This window comes from Neolamprologus multifasciatus, chromosome 15 (genome assembly GCF_963576455.1).
Source record: "Neolamprologus multifasciatus chromosome 15, fNeoMul1.2, whole genome shotgun sequence".
Taxonomy (NCBI): domain Eukaryota; kingdom Metazoa; phylum Chordata; class Actinopteri; order Cichliformes; family Cichlidae; genus Neolamprologus; species Neolamprologus multifasciatus.
Window position 1 is genome coordinate 2,416,967 of NC_140453.1, and position 21,676 is coordinate 2,438,642.

The window sequence follows — 21,676 nt, forward strand, 5'->3', positions numbered from 1 at the left end:
GTAGCCACAGCCACCCTGGGGCGCACTGACAGAGGCAACATGACATTTTTTGCAATTTCGTGCAACCTCTTGCCAACTGTGCAGGAAATAGGCACTTCTCCCTAGCAACTGGTGGTTACCAGGGAGTCACTGTCCCGTCTCTAGAGCTGCGTGAGTGATGCTTTAGCAATTAGTTTCACACAAGCTGCCACCAACCTCCAGGAACAATTTGCAAGCAGGAATACACATTTTTCTCTCATGACCAGTGGTTGCAGACCAGTCTGTAGGCGTGTTTGACTGGAGCTCAAAACTGTGTGTTTCATAGAGAGGATGGACACAGGCAGCACTAATGCCCAATAAAAGATTAAGAACAGTGTTTTTTATATTTAACAGTAAATCATGCAAAGTGTAAAACGACTCTAGTTGAGTTCAAGAATAAAAATAAAGCGCTGAAAATGAGCTAAATGGTTCCCCTTAAATATAATTGTAATTACTGAAACTCTATTTAGAAAATGTACGGTAACAGTTCCAGTTAGAAGCTTATTTTACAGAAGGTTTGATTGGTTAGTGGGTTAATGCAGAGCAAAGTAAAAAGGCTTCAGTTGCAGCAAGAAACAAGATGGTGAAAGGAAAACGTAAACGTTGGTGAGAGGACTGAGGATTGATTTGAACTACACAGAATATCAAAGATTTATTACCATGAAAGGAGAGAAAATTGAGAGTATATTTGAGAAAAATATTGAAAATCCAACTCTGTGCGTCTCTGGTGGTTTTTTTTGCAACATTGATTTCAGGACATCAAAGTGTCTTTAAAGGCAGTGAAAGCTCCAAAATGAGAGATTCTTTAAGTGTCTCACGTTTTCTAGAAGGTTTGGTTACGTAAGGGTTTTGTGCTGTTTAGTATTAGGTTGAGTGAAAGATTATTTCTTAGTTTATAATAACTTCATTAAATCCTCATAGTGTGCTTCTACAAATCAGTATTTAAGTTGTGGAGAATCACAATTTTTCACTACTTTTGTATTCTGTTCGCCAGATGTTTTTAACGTTAGTGACCCATGTAGAGGATATCATCCACGGCATTATACCCATTGTGAGCTCTAGGAGCAGTGGGAAGACGCCGTGTGGCACCTGGGGGGACCAGCTGTTGTGAAAATAAACTGAGAGTGAATCTTATTACATTTCCCTTATTAAATAAACCCAAAACCCCGATGCTGTTGCTTACCTGTTGATTGTTGATTGATTTTGTTTCCACCGTGCAGTAACAGCACTCTGTGGGTGTACGTCTGCTGATAGCGGTGTGCATGTGTCAATAGATCGCTCAGACCTGGAAAAGGAAGTGGCAGAACTGCGCGTTCAGCTGTGCAAAGCCTCGGTCCGTGGTGAAGTCGAAGAACTGAAGAGGGCTCTGGACTGTAAAGAGAGGGAGAGGGTCCAGCTCAGCTTACAGTTGAAGGTGTGTGCGAGTCGCAGGTGGTTCAAAAAAGAAAGACGGTGAATTTCTCGGGTCGTCTTACCCCAAAGACTAAAGAAGTCTCAGCTGGAGTTCAAATGAACACATCACAAGCATGCTTTTGATTCTGCCCATGCTGTTGTCTCCACCCCGTGCTGAGGTTATGTATGTGGGTCTGCTGCTTCTCCTCCACGGTCGCATCCCCTGCCAGCTCCATACCCCTTCATCCTTTTATATCGTCAGATGAAGCGACATTTGGAATAGATCAGGAGTCAACAGGCAGTCGTTTATCCTTCTCAAACTGGTGCAACGTGTCACTCCCATCACTGAAACAAGATGGAAGAAGAAGAAGAAGGAGGGAAAAAAAGAGTATTGTAATTCCTTGCAAAGTAGGGGCGTTCAAGGCTGCAGTTGGTATCAATAAATTGTTAGTAGAAATAGCTGCACTTCAAGCATTGGCACGTTTCTCTAATCTCTGATGTTTCTTTTGCTGGAAATGTGTTTAAACACCCACACTTCCCCTATTGCAGAGTAGGTGTTGAGAGAATATGCGGGTGTTTGCATGTATCACCTGGGGCGTCTCGTGCGGCTTTTATGTCTAAATCGAAACAGACGTTGGAAATGTTTCATTTTTAGTGGTAAATGAGAAAAATGAAGTATAATGAGGAGAATGGGATGGAAGATTCAATTTTTCAGTGGTTGAATTTATATACAGTCTAATGGGTCTATGACTAATCAGTGTATGACTAATTACCCCTAACTGACAGCCTTAGTCAGTATAAACGCCTAAACGGCAACAGGGTAACCTTATTTACCCTTGCTTTCCACTTCAAACGTGCAACTTCAAAGTGATTTTCTTGTGGATATTACGTTAATCCAGAGCAACTCTTCTTTTAGATTACTTTTCAGACCAGCGATGTAGATAATCCAATTGTACGTAGCGTGTAAACACCCTCAGCCGCCTCTGACCTCTCTCTGTCTTTGTCTTTTGTCTCTTTCTTAGCTCTGTCATGCCAACGCTTTATTCTTTATCTTTACTCTAAATATATCACACCTTTTTTTCTTTGCTTCTCTCCTTTTTCTTTTTTCCTACCCACCATAAACCCATTATTCCACTCTCCCTTTTTCCTGCTTCCCCCCTCCTCCCCTCACACTAGCAATAGTCACTCACTGAAATAATCTAAAATGCAATTCTCTGCTCCACAGAGACACACACCTTGACCTTTCTTTTCTATATATACAAGGAATTATCGTCAGACCTGGCGGTGCGAGAACAACAGCAGCAGCGAATGCTGGAACAGCTGAGGGACATACAGGTAGCTTAAATAATCAACCTTTTATACTCGAGTACACTCTCATGATGTTTACCTCTTTATTTTAAGCCACAACTTTATCAGATTTTAATATTAAGATGTGAATAAACTAATCCTGTGGTAATAAGATGCTTGAGATTCTCCTTGTATGGGAACGGTTGCACACGATTTTATATTCTAAAGGATGAATATACATTTTATTCATAAATTCAGTCTTCCTTTCAGAGCCGAGGGCAAGCAGAGAGGAGAGAGACGGAGGCATTACTCCTCGAGAGCACAAGGAGCAGAGATGAATTGAAGACCAGAGCCCAAGAGGCTGTGCGCCAGTGGAGGGCAAAGTGCAGGAGACTGCAGAAGGAGCTGGAGGAGGCGAGGGCTCGGGCTCAATTTCATACTGACAAGGCCTCACAGGTTGGTTGAAGCAGATGCTTTCATAACAGTTTTTTTGGACACAGCTCACAGACGCAGCTGATCCCGTTAATGTTGACTTTCAGCGCTGAAATAAAAAGCGAGAATCTTAAAACGTCATTGATTCCAGTGAACTCATCTGCCCCGTTCTGTAAAACTACATCTTTGCTCTTTTCAAAATGGGCACTCTGCCAATTTCACACATCAAAATTGGTTTCCTTATCTCAAGCAGCACTTCGCTCCTGATTTGGACTCAGCCGGGGTCTAATGAAAGGTGCTAATGAGTGACATTATGGGAAATGTCAGCGTTAAGAGCTTGACCCGTATTAAGGGCCAGAAAATCTAAATATCTCAGCATCCACTTCATTGATTTTGGCTGTTTTCTTTAATCCACCCACTGTGTCGAATAACCTTACGGCTGCAGAGTGCTGAATCACTTGATTGCTTCTGCAAAACAACATTTTGCATGAATCATGTGTGAATGTCCAGCCTGGGTTCATATTAACGTGTTCTTTTAACTCTAAAACCACGTGAGAGGCTTTCATCTTTGCAATGAAACGTGAAAAAAAGCGTTTACGTACAGAATACGTTGTACTTTGTACAAGATCGTGCCACCGGTTAGCTTTTAATGTGTATTAGCGCAAGTTAAACCAGGACTGCTAAAACCACTTTGCTCTGTTGGCTCTGGTAGTTCTTTCGGTTTATAATTGATCAAAGTGAGAGGTTCACTGTGGGAAATCTAGCTGGATCTGGTGGGAAACTGCAGCATAAATTCAGCATTAGTGGCAGTTGTGTCTTAAATGCTCCACCTCCGCCCTCTGCTGCTGCTGCTGCTGCAGGCTGTGCTAGCTACCAGCCAGCTGGCAGCACTGTTAGCTAGAACCAAGCCTCTTTGTTGCTTTGTCTTAGCAGCAGAGTCTGGCTCACGCACAACTTCTGTGACTTTGATGGTGTGTTGTGAAAAGTGAAGTGATCAATAATGTCTGTACTAAAATGCAGTTATCAGCTGCAGTAGTGACGCCTCGGGCAGCGGGGAGAAACAAAACTCTGTAGCTGTGCTGCTCAGTGAGGTCAGGATACATGGTTGGATGCTGGAAGGCTTCAGTTACATACATAATACTTAATAACATAATACTGGCAACTAATGTGGACGTTATGGACACCACAAAACTAGTCGTTACAGCCTGTCCTGTTTTCCTGATGTTTCATGTTTTTTAGCAACTTTGTGTTTCTAGCTGTGTTGTAAAATGTGTTTATTTTGTTTAAATGTTTGTTGTAACATATTTGGGAAGTTTGTATCGCAATTAATCTGAGATCATTCTTCTAGATGGACTTTTAAACCAAATATACAGGAGTCAACAAGAAGCACAATCTGAACTCAGAATATAGACAGAACATTACAACAGGAGCATGAAGCCCTGTGAGCCAAAATCCAGCACAAACAGGAAATATTTGTCCAGTTAATGATTTGGATAATGACACAATTCCCACTGTGTGATCCATGTGTTACAAAGCCCAGACCCCAGAGGTCATTGAGCACCTGAGGAGCCTGAAAGTGTAAGGTGAGCAAATGTAATCAAAGTTGGCTAAGAACATGCTAATGGTGTGATGTCATCAGCTTCCTGTCCCAAATTTCAATTGTAAATCCTCATAAGAGGCTTGATTGTGATAGATGCTGCTTGTAGACAAGAAAACGTGTAACCAGCAGACAGTTCATTAGGTATACCTCACCTGGATCCTTTTTTTGTCTTCAGACTCACCTTAATGCTTCGTGGCTACACGATACAGCAGGGTGCTGGAAACATTCCTCACAGATTTTAATGCATCACACAGTTCCTGCAGCTTTTTTTCAGCTGCATTTATTACGTGAATTTTCCGTTCAGGTGCTCAACTGGATTCACACGTGGCAGCTGTGGAGGCCATTTGAGTGAACTCACTGTCATGTTCCAGAACCCAGAGATTATTTGAACTTTGCGGCATCTTTGTGAGAAGATCGGTACACTGTGGTCCTAAAGGCATGGACACATTCAGCAACACCGCTGAGGCAGGCTGTGGAGTTTAAAGTGGAGTTGATGCTGGTCATTGTCCTCTGACTTCTGGCATCGACAAGCATTTTTGCCCAGAGGACCGCCTCTCGCTGGATATTTTCTCTTCTCTATAAACCCTTGAGATGGTTGTGCAAGAAAAATCCCAGCAGATCAGCAGTTACTCAGACTCTCAGACCACAGCTTTGCCACGTTTAAGTCCCTTAAATCACCTTTCTCCCCTATTCCCTGACTCGGCTGTGATGACCATGTTTACGTGCCAAAATGCCCCGAGTTTCTGCCATGTGATTGGCTGAGCCACTTCATTGAATGAAGTGAATTTATATAAACCTTTTATTTTTGGGCTCACTAAAGTAGCTTTGGCAAAATAATCCTTATTTACCTTTTACTGGGCCTTGATGCAGTGCTTAGTGACATCAAGGAGAAGGAGGAGTAGAAAAAACTGAATGTGAAAGGATGTTAATCGCAGTCTGACACCAGACATTTGACCTCTTAGGGATTACATCGTTTGAAAGTCTGGTGATATTAATATGAGCATCCACCATTGTAACAATATTTATAAGAAAGAAATCAGGAAAAGCGTGAACATCAGAATCACTGCATCCCTGACTTCCCTCTTTGTTCGTGTTCATTCATCCTTCGTTTTGTCTTCGTGTCATAGAGGACGACTTTGTGTCATCGTCCAATTTAAACTTTTGAATAATGCATTTTGAATTCACCTGCCATGACCACAAATAGATTACCGTTGCTTGGTATGATAAAGCGGTCGTGTTTCGTTAAATAATTAACGCCCGTCTATTGTTATTAGCTTAGACGTCACCCCCCATCGATTCCCGTCCCGTTCGGACTGAAGGAGTCACCTCCAAACCGGCAGTCAGCACCTCGCGCCTCGCAGACAGACAGTCGGACCGACTCCCACCTGGCACACTCGACGTGATGCGAATTAATTACAAAATCATTTTTGCCCTCTTAATGAATTACGGGAGAGAATCAAGTGCTCAATTAAATGATTAGGCTCTGAGCTGCTGCAAAGTCTCTGCAAATTCCAGTCAAAGCCGGAGTATTAGAAGCAATCTGCCTTGAGCAGACCTGACCATTGTCCCTTATCGAGAAGCTGAGTGCAAGCGTTTTCCTATCAGTGCAGGAGCTGGTACTGCATATGTTTCCCCCCGCTCCGTCTCTCTGTCACTCTTTCTCATGCACTCATCATCATTGTCAGAGCTCTTCTTTGTACACCATCTCCCTCCTCTTCTTCATTTGTCATTCTCCATTCATCTTTTTTTCCCTCTTCCTCTACCCGTCTCTTTCTCTCTGTTGCTCCCGCTCTCTCTCTCCCTCCAGGCAGCCAGGGAAAAGGAAAACTCTCAAGCCCAGCTGAAGGCGCTGAGCCAGCAGACTGAAGCAGCCCGCAGGGAGCTCGCTGAAATCCTAGGCCGCTTGGCCCAACGCGAAGAGGAGCTCCACCGCAAGGACGTGGAGCTGTCGGAGACACACCAGCGCCAGTTGTCACTGCAGCAGGAAATCCGGGAGGTGTGGGGTCCAACACCCAGATAGATTTCTCCTTCTTTATTATTTTAATTACTAGGATTTTAAAATATGCAGCAGTGTTTTCAAATGTTTAGCACTGCAGGGATTTTATTGAAAAATCTCAGTCGAGTAATCTTAGTAATTCCTTTTTAATTGCTTATTTGTTTTTTATTTTTCATGTAAAATCCAAAAATCCGTATAAGATGGTGAATTAGAGTCATGAGCTGTGATAAGATCCTAACAGGACTCCCAACCCTAGGTGAGGGAGGCCTCAGCCACCCTCGAGGATGAGACTCGGCGTCAGGCCGCCGTCCGAGCAAGACTGAAAGAAGAGAACCAGAGGGTGCAAGAACAAGCTGACACCCAAGCTCGCCGTTTTCAGAGGGACCAGGACGCACACGCTGAGCTCCAGGCTGCCCTGAAGCAGATGACTGCAGCCCACGCCCAGCTCGCCCAGCGGTCGTCTGAAGAGGAGAACTGCAGGAAGGAGCTCCAAAAGAGCACATCAGAGCTTCAGGCCAAGCTGACAGCGCTACAGGAAGAACGGACTGTGCTCAGCAAGCAGCTGCAGCTCGAGAGAGAGGTGCATCAGAAGGAGCTAGACGGCTTGAAGGCCACAATGGAGGACAGCAATGCAAAGAAGGCTCGTGAGGTGCAGGACATGCTGCAGGTCTGCTGTCAGGAGCGAGACGAAACACGGGCACAAATGAGAGAGCTGAAGGTAGCTGTGATCATTAAGATGTTGTACAGCTAATGTGGAAGTGGATAGCTTAGTACAATCACAACAGTATACAAGCAAGAGTGAAAAAAGGCATTGTTTACATGAGTGTCAGTTAGCTGTGTGGTAACTGTTAACAGCCCAGAAATAGTCTGACACACAATCTTCAGGCTTTTTTTGAGGATTAAGCAAAATACAAGGAATACATTATTAACTTTGAACAAAACTATTCTTGCTCTTTTTAGTCTTTATTCTGGGCTAAGCTGCTCGCTGTAGCTATTTGTTCTCCAAATCCAAGAATCAAAGCTAAACTCTAAAAACTGCATCAAATGCTTTACCTTTTAAGATGTTCAAGGTGTCCCTACCCAGGCATGGATCACAGGGTGCCAAACTTTAATTGGCATTTCTACAAATCCAGTGCAGGGTAACGTACCCCAGCAGCTAAACATCTGGTATATTTCCGACCCAGTGAGACACAGACTAAATTCTCATTTAGCGTAATTTTCTTCATTGGTCGTGACCCCGTCCTCTGAGTACTGGTGAATCGAGGATAGCTGAGCTTTTAATGGTGTGTGGTGCCCTGTGGATCTGTGGGGCCATTCTACAGCTGCAAGCGTGAATATTTAAAAACCAGATATCAGACCCCCTAAAGTCTCATCAAGGAACTGTTGGAGATAGGAGCTTCACTTGACTCGGTCCCACTGCACCCACACCCCCCTCCCACCTTCAGTATCTCCAAAGATGAGCCCTCCCGGGTACATTGTTTCTTAAGGGGCATGGTCCTCCCTGATATGGCTGAGTTTAGCCCATTAGCTGCGCTGAATGGCATTAATATCTGACATAGCTCATTGTAATGGTGCCATTTCCAAGTGCGGTAAGGACAAGGGCGTTTGCTGGAATGTTTTTAGATATCAGCCTACAGGGGCGGCAGATGTCCCTCAGAAGCCCACCCAATATTCACATATCATAGCCAGAAGCCTGTATTACAGTTGTGACACAGTCAACTGTCAGAAACAGCTTAAAATATTCACATTTCCATGTCCTTGTCCTCTTACTCGCGATTTCTCCTCCGCTCCATCTCCCCTGCCTCGCTCCGTCTTAATCGCTCTTTCTGCTTCCCTCCACTTAGAATTTATTTGCTTTTAATGTTTTTCCTTTTCCATTTTTTCCTCTGTTTGTGTCACTCCCGGTCCTGAGTAATTGTCATTCATTCCACTTTACTGTATCCTGTGTAGTTATTACGTTATTATTATATATAGAAAGCTAAAATCTGAGGCTTGCCTTTGCAAGCTTGAGCAGGACTCAGTCATCACGGGCTGAGACAATCATTTCAGATTCTTGGGAATCCCATTTATTCGTTCTCTTGACCTGTTACTTGATGTTCTCTGGCTTCGCAGCACATAATGTCACGTTGTATTGTGAAATCAGCTTTTACTTGCAAGAACTGACTGAAGATGTTTGGATCCACTGATAAATTTGGCACGTAAATTCTGATCCCTAAATCTGGATTCAAATCAGTGACATGAGAACTTGTGTCTGTTCTGTTTACTGATAGTATTCCCAAAACTGCCACCTGTTTAACGTTGATAATTTTTGCCCCCGGATAAACCGCCCGTGTTTATGATCTCGAAATATTACCTGCGTCTCATCGCATTAAAAACATCCACTCTCTTCTAGGCAGATGCAGCGTCAGACAAAGAGCTGTGTGGGGCGCTGCGCATCAAGTTGGACAGGATGAAGGATGAATGTGATAAGCTGGCAGCACAGCTGAGCACAAAAGAGGAGGCGCATGCACTTCTCCACAGAAAATACCAGCTACTCAAACAGGAAGTGGAAGACAAAGTAAGCCTGGCCTCTTCGGGCGAGCTTTTTCCAAATTCTTCGGTTAATATTACGAGCCAGTTGTTAATATGTGTGTGTCTGTGCAGATAAATGGTAAATGGCCTGTGTTTATATAGCACTTTACACATCCAGTCATCCACACATTCACACACACATTCACACACACATTCACACACTGGTGATGGCAGCTACATTGTAGCCACAGCCACCCTGGGGCGCACTGACAGAGGCGAGGCTGCCGGACACTGGCGCCACCGGGCCTATGACCACCACCAGTAGGCAACGGGTGAAGTGTCTCGCCCAAGGACACAACGACCGAGACTGTCCAACCGGCTCGAACCGGCAACGTTCCGATTACAAGGCGAACTCCCAACTCTTGAGCCACGATCGCCCCATTTTAATGTTACGTTTTAAGAATATATGTTGTTGCATGATAGAAACACAACACATTTGGCTATGTGCGAGCAGTCAGCGACTCCGTGACAGAAACTCGGTGCTGTTGCAGTAAGGTCCATACGTTTCTGGACACTGACACGATTTAACCTCTGTACACCACCACAGTGGATTTTACATCAAATATGACTCAAGTGCAGACTTTCACCTTTGGTTCACACGGTTTAACAAAATTATTGCATCAACTGTTTAGAAATGAGATTAGGGATGGGTATAGTTTAGGTTTTATCCGATACCAGTACCAAACCGGTACTTTTGAAACGGTGCCGGTGCTTAAACGGTGCTCGAACCGGTGCTTAAAGAGTTTAGAACACAAAATTGGTCCAAAAACCTCTCATGTTTAGCTGTTTTTTGTAAAAAGATAACAATGTTAGCCTTTTCTGCAGCTATGGGGCATATATGGTATCACTCTTGGCTGGAAGCAGCTTAAACAATGGAAAAAACACAAACTTTCTCCAAAAACCTCTCATGTTTAACTGTTTTCCACTTTTTCTTTGGTCATTTTAGCCTTTTTGTCCAGGGTGAAGGGAGTATCTGCCATCAAACAAGAAGACAGCTGCATGTAGCTATGATGGTGTTTGCTAGTTCACCTTACATGCATTAATGTAATAACGTGGTTAGCCTACTCAACGTAAATTACACACGAACAACATTAAGCTACTCACGCAGAGAAGAACGGCTGCTGCTGCATCATCATCCTCATCATTTCTGCTACACTGGCAGGGCTAGGGGCCAGGACTCTCCTCATCGGGTTTTTGGGGGATGTTGCTAACTCCGGGTCCGATAACCACCGGCACCACACCCGCAGTAGATGTGCTCGGTGTGACGTCTCGCAGCAAGCTATCAAATACGGCGCATTTCTCTGCTTTTAAAAAAACGCTATGCGTCACCAGGTGTTTCATCAGATTTGAGGTGTTACCTCCTTTGACAGCATCACAGTATCAGCTTAAAGCACTTGTTGCAGCTGCTGAGTTTGCATCTTTTCCTGTGAAGTACAGCCAGACTTTGACCGCTTCGCTTTGGGCATTTTTAATCTGTAGCTCTGCTCTAAAAGAACGTACGTACCTGGACCCGCCTACTATCCTCGGAAACGTAAAATGATTGGCTAGAATCTAAAGTGTATCACAGCTCAGGAAAAAAAAGCACCGAAATGTGCGCTGCTTTTCAGTCTGGTTACTACCGTTTATGGCAGAACCAGAGCCATCATGGCACCGGATACCGGTACCCATCTCTAAATGGGATTATTTTCTACATGTCGGCGCTCTCACCCTCAGCAGAGATCATCATCATCAGCACTTTTCCCCAAGAATTGGTGACTTTTTATAACTTTTTTGCAAGATTCTTCCCCAAAAAGTGGCTGCAGGGAATATCTATAGACAGTACTGTTATCTATAGACGGAGCCCTTACACCCATTGCTCTCCAGCAGCGATAATAACGCTTAACAGTATAACTCAGTGCTGCAACATTTCATTCCCCTTTTCGTGATTCTTTTTCAAATTCCCAACTGTGGGAATTCTTGCTCAGAGTGAGGCACACCTTCCAGCAGCACTGAGGCTGAGTTCAGTTTGTGAGAGAGACATTGTGCTGCTTCTAACTATCCCGCTGAGTGATTTCAATCCAGCTGTTTAACGTGTGTGCATCATTTAGTCAGTCGGTAAAATCTGAGCCCATCAGGCTTCGACTTTCCACTGTTCAAAAGAAGGTGTCAGGACAGATAATCCAAACATAAGAACAGTTCCAGGGGTTAAGTGGTGCCAAATCAGCACTATTTTAAAAAGTATCAATATGTCCTTAGTGGCTTCACAACAGCAGATGAAGTATTGAATCCCAATTCACCTCTTTGACAGGACCCTGATACGTTGCATGGGTCACAGGAACCATTTATTGATTTGAAATCGTCTGCATGCAGAAAAAGGGCTCTTATTAATGTAACATGGGCAGTTTATTATCTCAGGGACAGGATAATGATCCATGTTCCCAGGGCAGAACTGATCACTTGGTTTCCATCCTTGAATGTATTGATTGACGGTGTCCTGGTAGAGACCCTGAAACTACTGTAGCTAAAGAAACAGGTCTCTGATGCCCTCAGTTTTTTGTTAGTCTGAATGTGTTTATTGAGGAAAACCAGAACATCTGACAGTAATCTTGTAACAGGTGACATAAATGTCATTTATGCTACGAAAGAAGAAAAAAAAAGTTCTTATCAGTGTCTTTTAAACTACAATGGCGTGAATTGAAACACCAGCTAATTTGCAGCACCTCTACTCCACTCGGCTGTCTGCCGTTCTCCACAGGTCAGGTCCGCCGAGCGGAGACGTGTTTCGGAGTCGGAACTTGTTAAGTTGGAGCAGAAGGTGTTGGAAATGGAATCGGAGCAAGAGGCAGTCCTTACATCTTTGGGCGAGGAACTAGACGCAGCCTGTCGCGGCCTGGCTAGGAACGGCGAAGACAAGCTTCAGGTATTTCCTGCCTATTACATTTTGTTTGCTGTTTGTGTTTCGAATGGTGTTGAATACTGTCAGCTTGCTTTTATACATTCACAGCACGGATCATTTTCTAAGTAACAATTTAGTCCTGCCAGTCCACATACTCTGGAGAAACATGTATAGTCCTTCCGGTCGTTGCTGCACTAGATGCAAACTTTGATTTAAACAGTCTCTTGTTAGGCTCGCCTCTCTTGTCGGTTCATGCTGGACAGTGTGTGGCAAGAGTAGGTCCCTACAGGCTGGAGTGTTAGTGACAGTAGCAGTCTTGTTTTGTCCCACTGTTTGCTCAGTTGTTGTTAACCGTCAGAATAATAACATTGACTTGTGCTGAAGAGACGTGTTCTTGTATTCTGATTTTGCATAAGGCTGTGTCTTCTGTTTATTTGCCAGTGGCAAGAATAACAACTATTTTGAGAACCATGGAAAGTATTTTACAGTTGGTTACAAGTTTTACCTGATAATCTTGTGTGTGTGTTGTTGTTGTGCTTATATAAATGTTGCATGTGTGTGTTACAAGAGACAGAAAGTCCAAAGGAAATACTCGTTATGACTCACATCTGTTTTATGGCCTCTGTCCTTATTAGGGCTGCCACGATAGCCGACGACTGATTTAATAGTCGACGCGTCGTTTGAAGTTTTGTAAGATCACAAAAGCCGCAGGAATAAGTAGTAGGATTTAAGAGTGTAATAACGGACTGAAACAGAAGATGGCAGCACTGCATGTACAAGGATGCCAGCTGCCGTTAAACCCCGAAGAAGAAGAAGCTGTGTCCCAGAATTCATAGCTCAGCCCAGCTCATTTTCCAACAATGGCGGCAGCTAGTTAGTTTTAATATTACTCTTATTATTCTTTCTGGGTCACAAAATAAACGTTTAACATATTTTCAGGCGAGAATGTAGCTGTGTAAACCTCAAATATCTGCTCAGTTTATCAAGACACCACATATTTTCAAAAGCGCTCCGACGTTTTCGGAGACGTCTGTTAGCCACTAGCTCGATAGCTAGCCGGGGGCTAGGCTAACTAGAGCCGTGAGAGCACCGGACTCCCGGCAAATCGTTTTCAAACCCACCGCTGTCTTTCGCTACTCAGGTTAAACATGATATATAAGTCACTAAGATAACTTAAAAATGTTATTGTTTGGCTTTTTTTAGTATTTTATTTGTTCCTGAGTAAATCGGTTTGGCTGAGATTAAAGTTATAGTTTTTACACAGCTGAATAAACTCAAGCAGACAGCTGATTATCAGAAGTGTGAGATGCTCAGAATATACTCCGGTGTCCTGTTATATTTTAGATAGCAAGGAGTTTATTAAACTTCACCAAAACAATCTGCAAATTTCATTAAAATTTAATAAACTATCATCTTGTCTTTATTTTTAGTTAGCACATACCTTAAACACTTAAAGCTGTAAGCTAATGATAGTTATATAAGAGCAGATGCTGCTGGTGCAATAAGCTGTACGTTTTACGTCCAATGGATGATGATCTGATTAGTCGACTAATCACAAAAATAATCGGTGACTAGTCGATTATCAAAATAATCGTTTGTGGCAGCCCTAGTCCTTATGTCCAAAAATCCATGATGAACAGTTTCTACACACATGAAAAAACATGAAAATCAAGCTCAGACTTTAACGTCACAGAAAGTGCAAAAGATCAAGTTTGCATATCTTTCATGTCTTTCTACAATGTCCCATCTATTTCAGATGGAAACGTTTCTAAAGCAAATATTTAGCGTAACGTCTTTACCGCGGTGAACACAGTCTGTGACAGGTCAGGTTGACATGGCTCATTAATAACAACTACGACTGTAGTCTGAGTTTGACAAAGTAAAGGAGCTGAGAAGAGGTTCTGCACAGTGAGACAGGAAATGAAAATGGGTAGTAGTGAGTGTTGTGGCTCATTGTGTAAATGTGAGCATCTTTGAATGAAGTCTTGAGGAAAATAAATATAAAAGTGAACTGTGTCAGACTGAAGCCATCCACGTTCCATACCCCGTATCTTATTTGATCTATTTATTTATCACACACCTGTACATAACCATGCACCTATAAATCTGCTTATTGGACTGTAAAGCCTCCACACTGCCTACTGAGTGTATTCTTCAACCCCCCACACCCACACCCACTTTGCTTAAAGCTAGTTTTCCTCTGCTGCTCCAGGCTAATGAACCCTGGCTGCTCTTATCTGCTCTTATAGATTTCTCAAGCTGGTCCTGCAGTGCTGCAGTCAAACATGCGAGCCAACACCTTTCCTCCTCTGTAATCCATGATGCTGAAAGAAGTCAAACTTATAGCGATCGGGCTAATGGGGGGGATCATTAACAGTTAAAGGGTGCATTAAGTTTCAGCTACCTTATGATACCCTCCTTCCTTCCTTGATTTTAAAAGCACTAAGAAGCAAGAAGTTTGAATGTGGTGTAAAGATATTTAAAGTCCAAGAAAAAACAAACTTTGCTGAATACAACTTTAATTTTAAGACGAGTCAGGCGATATTTTTATGCCAAAATGACTCATATATGGCTTTTCTACTTTATTTGAGCACTGAAAGCACCTTTATGAAAAATGTCTCATTCACCTCTTCATGGTGCTTCGGACACATTAATGAACTAACAAGAATTTAGTGGACAGGTTACGGTTAAGGTCAGTGAGACCTCACAAAAGGTTTCAACTGTAAACGTTAACAGGTTGTAGCCAAAAGGTTTAAGCTCAAGGCGGGACTGATTTCACGTAAACTGGAACGTGATTGGTTGTCGTCATAGACTGTTGATGAAAGATGGATGTATCCACAGTGATGTCACGCTGTGATGAAACTCTGCAGCGTTTTGGCCGCTGCCATGTTGATTCAAAACTTGGTATTAACAGGGAGCTAAATTTAGCAAGCTTAATTAACAGCAGTTAGCAGTTAACAGCTGTTATATGAGTGCAACACCCAGGAAAAGACACCTGCTACTTCGGTCAAGTAATACAGCGGTCCCCAACCCCCGAGAGTTGTTTGGTATCGGGCTGCAAGAGTTGAGGCTCGGGTGTGAAATTCATGGTATTCAACGGTTTTATCGTTAACTTGGTTTCCCTGGGTCTTTTCCCGTGTGTTATGAATAAATCTTCTCTTCCGCGACACCTTAAAGGCCGGTCCATGAAAATATTGTCGGACATAAACCGGTCCGTAGCGCAAAAACTGTTGGGGGCCACTGAAGTAACAGACAAATACAATATTTCAGTTTCACTCACCAGGACTGCAGGAAAGAATTCCTTGGATGACACGTCATGTTTGTTGTTAGATAATTCCATTAAAACCAATTTAAAAAGGCACCAGCACCACAAACATGCCTGAGAGCTCCAGTTCAGCGACTTGAACTGGTTGAGGTGACGGATGATGGCAGACATGTGGCACGCCTGTCAAAGTCAACCCAGTAACTGAGACCTGAGCTGGTATCCAAATGAATAAGTTATACAAAAAGGAGGGAAACAGTTGTGACCTGTGTGCATAAAGGCCCCGTCTGTAAACATGTCTCTAATTGCTAGTAGGGCAGGGCGATATGACCAAAAATATTTATCACGATATACATTTGAAAATTTGCGATAACGATATAAATGACCATATAATTGACACTAGACAAAATACTTTACAACTCCACAACTTTATTAGTGCAAAAAACCCCATCAATGTATTTTCACTTAAACAAGCAGCTGTTTTTTATGTGCATTAAAGTTACATAAAAATGTAACAGTGCAAATTCCTTGCTGACAGTTTAACCAAAAGGCATTTCCAGTGGAAACCGGTCGTATCCTCAGCATAATCATGTATAATATCCACAAAACTTAAAAAGAGGTTATACACACAATATTAATAGTAATATTAATTAATAGTAATATTATGTTGAAGCACAGTACGTATCACTCCGCGAGGTGATGTGTACTGTCGGAGTCGTAATGCTCCGACAATCCACCAAGCGGTGCGGCTTCGTAGCTTAGCAAAGTCGTACTGAAACATCTGACAGATTTTCGAGCGCCGTGTACATAAAATCGTTTCGAGGTCAGTAAAAACCAGAGTTCATACATAAGGCACACGGGATTATAAGGGGCTCTGTCGATTTTCAGAAAAATCAAAGGATTGATTTTAAGTGCGCCGTATTTTCCAAACAACACGGTAATAACGACGGCCCGCTAGCATGCGCTACCAAAAATAGTGCTTTGTTGTGTATCTGACGGACGAAAGCTAAACCAGTTCCACCACTAAAGTTGCAGCATTTTTACAAACCAGTTCTGGTTCATCCGTTTCATTTAACGATCCGCTTTCGCTCTTCTCATTCTGCGTCGCCGCCATGTGCGTATGTAAACATTGGCAGTGCGCATGCGCGTTTTACCCATATTCTATCGCGATATTTCATTTTCCTATCGTTGCCCAAAATGACACCGGTATTACCGTGAACGGTATGATATAGCCCAGCCCTAATTGCTAGTGTGACGTCTGTGGGATTGTCTCTGTGGCCACCAGAACTGCGTCTTTTTGGCACTTCCACATAGGCATCATTTCTTCTTCTTCTCTTTAGTCTCATAATTTACCACAGCATGGCAACACAGTCATTTTGGTTCTTTCCCTTAAACGCTAACCTTGTGAGTCATCTCCTTTTATAATAAATCCCTGTGTGTCTTGTCTTTCAATTGTGGCTTATTTTATGCTCCCACTCTTCTGTTTTGGGCTGAGCTGCATCAAAGATCTGTGTTTAAATCCAACTCGAGACATCTGTCGTTATTTTTTTCTCTCCCTTCCATCTTCTCTCCTCTTCTTTTCATAAACTGTTTAATGAAGAGTAATGCTGGTAATCTCTATGAAAACATCTCTCTGTGTCCTCTCCATTTGCTGTTGGTCTTAACGTCTCTGCCTCTTTGCTTCTCGAAATTCTTCCCAGCTTTTCCGTCTTCACAGTGGGAGGCGCAGCAAACACACTGTAACTAAAGACGCACAGCCACACATTTATTCGCGTTGTGAAAGAGTTGTAAACCGGGTAGTCACACATTTAAATTAGCGGTGGCAGATGCTTGGAATCCGCTGCAGTGCTGCTGTGAGGAATAGTGGTGTTTCTTTCACTTCAGGCCCACAGACAGCACTTTCAACTCCCAGCCTACTTGTTCAGTTTTTCAACAGTTTCACCTCCTTTTTGTCTGCTACTCTGCCGTGTGGCCTTTGATGTTTTTGAAAAAAGTAAAGAGAGCGTGAGCGAGAAGCGCAGAGGCATGTTTTATCTTCCCACGCAGTCACATGCTCGGGTGTATGGCTGTACCCTCCCTGAGACGGGGACCTCTGCACAGCGGTGCTTTAAGCTGCCGTGGCAACAACTTGGGAGATGCGTTTTTGTTTGTATCTGGTTTTGAGTGACAGCTTGAAAACGCTGCCTGACACCTGCGTGGTGACGATGTTGCTCGCCAAGGCGCAGGACAGAAAGGGTCCAAAAACTCCCACTGTGTGTTTTCCATGTCTGTTGATCATGTGTAAACACCTTGCCACAAGGGTGTACTTGAAAAAGGGGTTCTACTTTTGTCTACTTTGTTCATTGCTGTGTGTGAGTTCGTCCATGTGAATTCATGTTTGTTATATCTGCTGGCTTTCTTTTTTTTCCTCGGTAGGTGGCAGGAGGGGGTTTGCTTTGACGTTGTTAGCAGGGTGGGTGGGTAAGTCTCTATAAACACGCTCAAAAAGCTATTTGAAAAGGTTTGTCACGGAGAGTGGAGTGGGGTAGGGTTTTGTTTTTTGGCGTTTTTTGTTTTTACCTTTTCAAAATCCATTGGAGTGTGTTATCACTCTACCAGTCATGAAACGTCTAAAGAAATGTTTTTGTGCCATCAGAAGGCACAGGAGGGCTTTTCTGTTTCGGATGAAAGGAAAACCCCAGTTTTTCAAAACGTGGTACTGCAGCTTTCATGACAGTTGGAGCCTAAAAAAGTTTGTGATCATAATCTAAAACTATAGTTCCTGTTTTAAATGAATGGACACTTATTGACAGAATGCATTTCCCTATTTTCACTGTCTGTGTCTGTGGGGGGCTGTAAGTAATTAATATGGTCATCTCAAGCACCGAGCTCGGGCTATAAGCACAGAAGCCCCACCCCCTTGCTGTGAGACCTTCTGTTTGTATGGGCCAGCCAATCAGAGGACAGAGAGGACAGCCATTTTTTTCCGGGGAAACAAACAACAAGCACTCTGGGAGGCAACTCGTTCTATAGACAGTGCTTATTTTTAAGGGAATATTATTGTATTATGTGTATATTCATTTTGTTTTCTTCTGTTTTTAAAATGCTTTTACTACTAAGACGTCTGTGAGTCTGCAGTAATAAAGGTAGCAATGGCAGCTGTTGAGAAATGATGACTCAAACATTATGTAGGAGTAAAAGGTATTCATTTGAAAATAATTCGACATGATTAACTTTAACTTGTTCTAATATCATCCTATAGTATATTTGGTTACAAAGTTTTATTAGGATTCATTCAAAACGTTTTGAGCGATTGTGTTTATAAACAGATGACGGGCACACAAATGCTACCAGAAGGTAAAAATGCAGGTAAAGCTACTCTTAGTGCAGGCTAAAGGCTGCAGCTGGTGCAGGGATTTCAATACAATGTTGTGAGTGATTGTCTTAGGATGAATTGTGGAACGTACAGACTTTGAAATGTAGAAATTAAAAATAACAGTTGTTTTGTTTTTTTTAGTTTTTTGTTGCTATTTGTTTCCAAGGAAACAAAGGAATTGTAATTCCTTAAAAACAACAACAACAACAACTTAACACTATCTTTGAAGAAAGTAGCAGCAGCGCAATATCGATGAAACACAAGTGATAAATGTTGGCCGATCCTGATGTTGAGCTGGTAATACCTTAATGGACTGTGTTAACCTCAGTGAGCTCTTCATCTATTTGGCTTTTTTAAGCTTTACTTTGATGGCTTTTATAACCTGCAGCATCAGACTCTGTTTTATGTTGTATTTAATGATAAATAGCAAAGGATGAAAGGCTAACCAGAGATGTCGAACGTTGTAAACATGCTGCAGTGTTTATAACCGTACTAGAATACTGATGTTATCTTTTATCTTCAAGCACCACTGTGCTTAAGTACTAACCTTGTTTTTGCTCCTGATTAACCATCAGCAGAGACAGGAGAGACAAATCCTCCATTAACAGCCAAATAAGAAAAAGCAAAGTTGAATTTGGCGTGAACCTAAAGCGGCCACGAGGTTAAGAATTGTGTCACATGACCACATCATCTTTTGGTTCTCTGTCATGAGTGTGTTCTTCCTTTATGCGAGCTTACCCTCCATGCTAACAACACCAGTAGCTAACAAAAAAAAAAAAAAAGGGGGGGGTTATGCATTGTGAAAGATATCGCTGTGTTTGAAATGCAACCCCAGAGGCTATTAAAGACATATCGATCATATTCTATACATAGAAATGCAGAAACTTAAATGTGGCTCAGCACAGCCAAATCTAATTAGCATGCACATGAATTCACCACCTCATGTGTAACAAAGAGATAAAGAAGCATGAGAGGGATTATTAATCTTTGCTGACAACTCCACATGTGCAGCTGGCACATTTCAGCAGCTGCACAGCACTTGGCAGAGGTGTGCTCTCAACTGAGTGTCGTCTAGTTCTGTGACTGTGTTTATCTGTGTCTATCTTTTTGCCTTAAGAGTGTGTGTGTGTGTGTGTGTGTGTGTGTGTGTCAGCAGTCATTAGGACTTGGCAGGCAGTCAGTTTGTATTGCTGATGCTGACAAGCTTGTCTGGGAAAGATTGGAACATACTCCCTGAGCTCGTTTTTATGACACGCACTAACTGTGTGTGTGTGTGTGTGTGTGTGTGTGTGTGTGTGTTGTGTCATAAGCTGTTTAACATGCGCACACCAATTTAAGTTGGCAGAGGCCCCTCTTCACTAAAGTTAAGAGTTTTGACAGGAGGCTGTTCGATCTGGTTCCTGTCCTCTTGTTTGTCCATCTGCATTTTGATTCACTTGCTGTCTGTCTAACTTAACTTCGCCTTGTCCTACAGCATATACATGTAACAGCAACAGGAAAGCTTGCTTTTGTATTCATTTGCTTGTTTTTGTAATTTTCTAACAGGCAATTTCTCAGAGACCTGAACTGGTGAAGGACTCGCACCGCTGGCTGGCTGAGACGAAGGTTTGATTCAGCTTTTGTCCCTGGAGAGAACCATGCTTACACACAAATAATACAGTCAAGACATAGTGAAGATTTTTGTTTTAACAAGGGATTATATATAATATCAACATAAGGGTTTGCCAGAGTTGGCTTAAAACTCATTTGCATCTGCAGTTCTTTGCCAGGTTACATGGCGAAGATCACAAACGTAAATCACAAAACAAACAAAGCATCCGCCACACCTATGAGAAAATAGACGTCAGTGTTCATATTCTGTGAGTTTTTAAAGCTGGTGTTAGAGCTGCAGTTCTTAATGAAAAAGAAAGCAGAGCGATGAAAACGTACAGCGCAGTCTTAAGTTGAAGATAACCTTGTAGATTTGACAGATTCTGCTGTGCGAAAGTTTAAAAAATGAGGCGGTGGAGGAGCTGCCAGACTGTTTAAGAGCTTTAATACCAAACACATCTGGAAAATGATTTCATATTTTTAAGACTCATTAAATGACGCCTCGCCAGACTTTTTTGTCCAGTTTTTTAAAGGTTATTTTTATAAAGAGACTGTTTCCTCAGATTGTCCTCAACATGCTAAACAACATGAAATATGGGCAAGATGGCAGCCGTGAAAGTGTGAGCAGCACGCAGTGAGAGGCAGCCTCTAGTTATCTGGCTTTATCTCATTTGACAGAAACGTGTGTATTTTCTTAATAAGTTGCTAAGAGTTCTGAACAGTTAATAAACAACGGTTGAGTAGTTAAAACCTCAATTACCAAAACTGCACGAAGTCTTTCATGTCTGGATAAAACTGCTTTAAGCGATGCCAAAAATGTCTTCGTGCCAGGAAAGCCCTCCGCCATAGATGTGGAGATATATTTGTGCAAACATTTACTGTGGTAAAAACTTCTCACACAACTACGATGCTTCACTGTTGAACTATTTTGCTGTGCACCGATGTGCGCTTAGAGTCTGCAATAAATGTCAGTGTCATTCGAATGTCAATGAAAGTCAGATAAGAGTTGAGTTTTACCAGGTTCCCCAACGATAGCTGTAAATTAAACTTCTCACAGACGTGCAGCCATATCTTGTTATCATCGGTGCTTTTATATCAGTTATATAAGCGTTTCCACGATGTTCTCGCGGGGCGACAGAGGAGACGCTCGCTGTCGTCCTCGGCCCTTTTAGTTGCCACCTGCCTTTCTCCGAGACGAATCAATCCCCGTTTATTGTTGTAAACTTTCAAAAGAAATGTGTAATTAAGGCTGCGGCTGTGATGCATGATACCGTGTTAAAATGTGTTTGCACAATTTG

At 42.6% G+C, this 21,676-nt stretch overlaps 1 protein-coding gene across 13 annotated transcripts in view; it reads left to right on the top strand.

The window, feature by feature from the left end:
* Positions 1–21,676, top strand: part of cep128 (centrosomal protein 128) — a 55,695-nt gene that overhangs the window by 14,908 nt on the left and 19,111 nt on the right. For 5 of the 13 annotated variants that reach the window (XM_085132141.1, XM_085132130.1, XM_085132137.1 and 2 more), the window contains exons 11-18: positions 1,239–1,432; positions 2,674–2,745; positions 2,956–3,153; positions 6,537–6,725; positions 6,982–7,443; positions 9,118–9,282; positions 12,031–12,195; positions 20,334–20,393. In XM_085132141.1, the coding sequence (XP_084988267.1) occupies positions 1,239–1,432; positions 2,674–2,745; positions 2,956–3,153; positions 6,537–6,725; positions 6,982–7,443; positions 9,118–9,282; positions 12,031–12,195; positions 20,334–20,393 (1,505 nt within the window). The remainder of the gene's footprint in view (positions 1–1,238; positions 1,433–2,673; positions 2,746–2,955; positions 3,154–6,536; positions 6,726–6,981; positions 7,444–9,117; positions 9,283–12,030; positions 12,196–20,333; positions 20,394–21,676) is intronic. The other 8 variants (XM_085132135.1, XM_085132138.1, XM_085132143.1 and 5 more) reach the window with 4 other exon arrangements.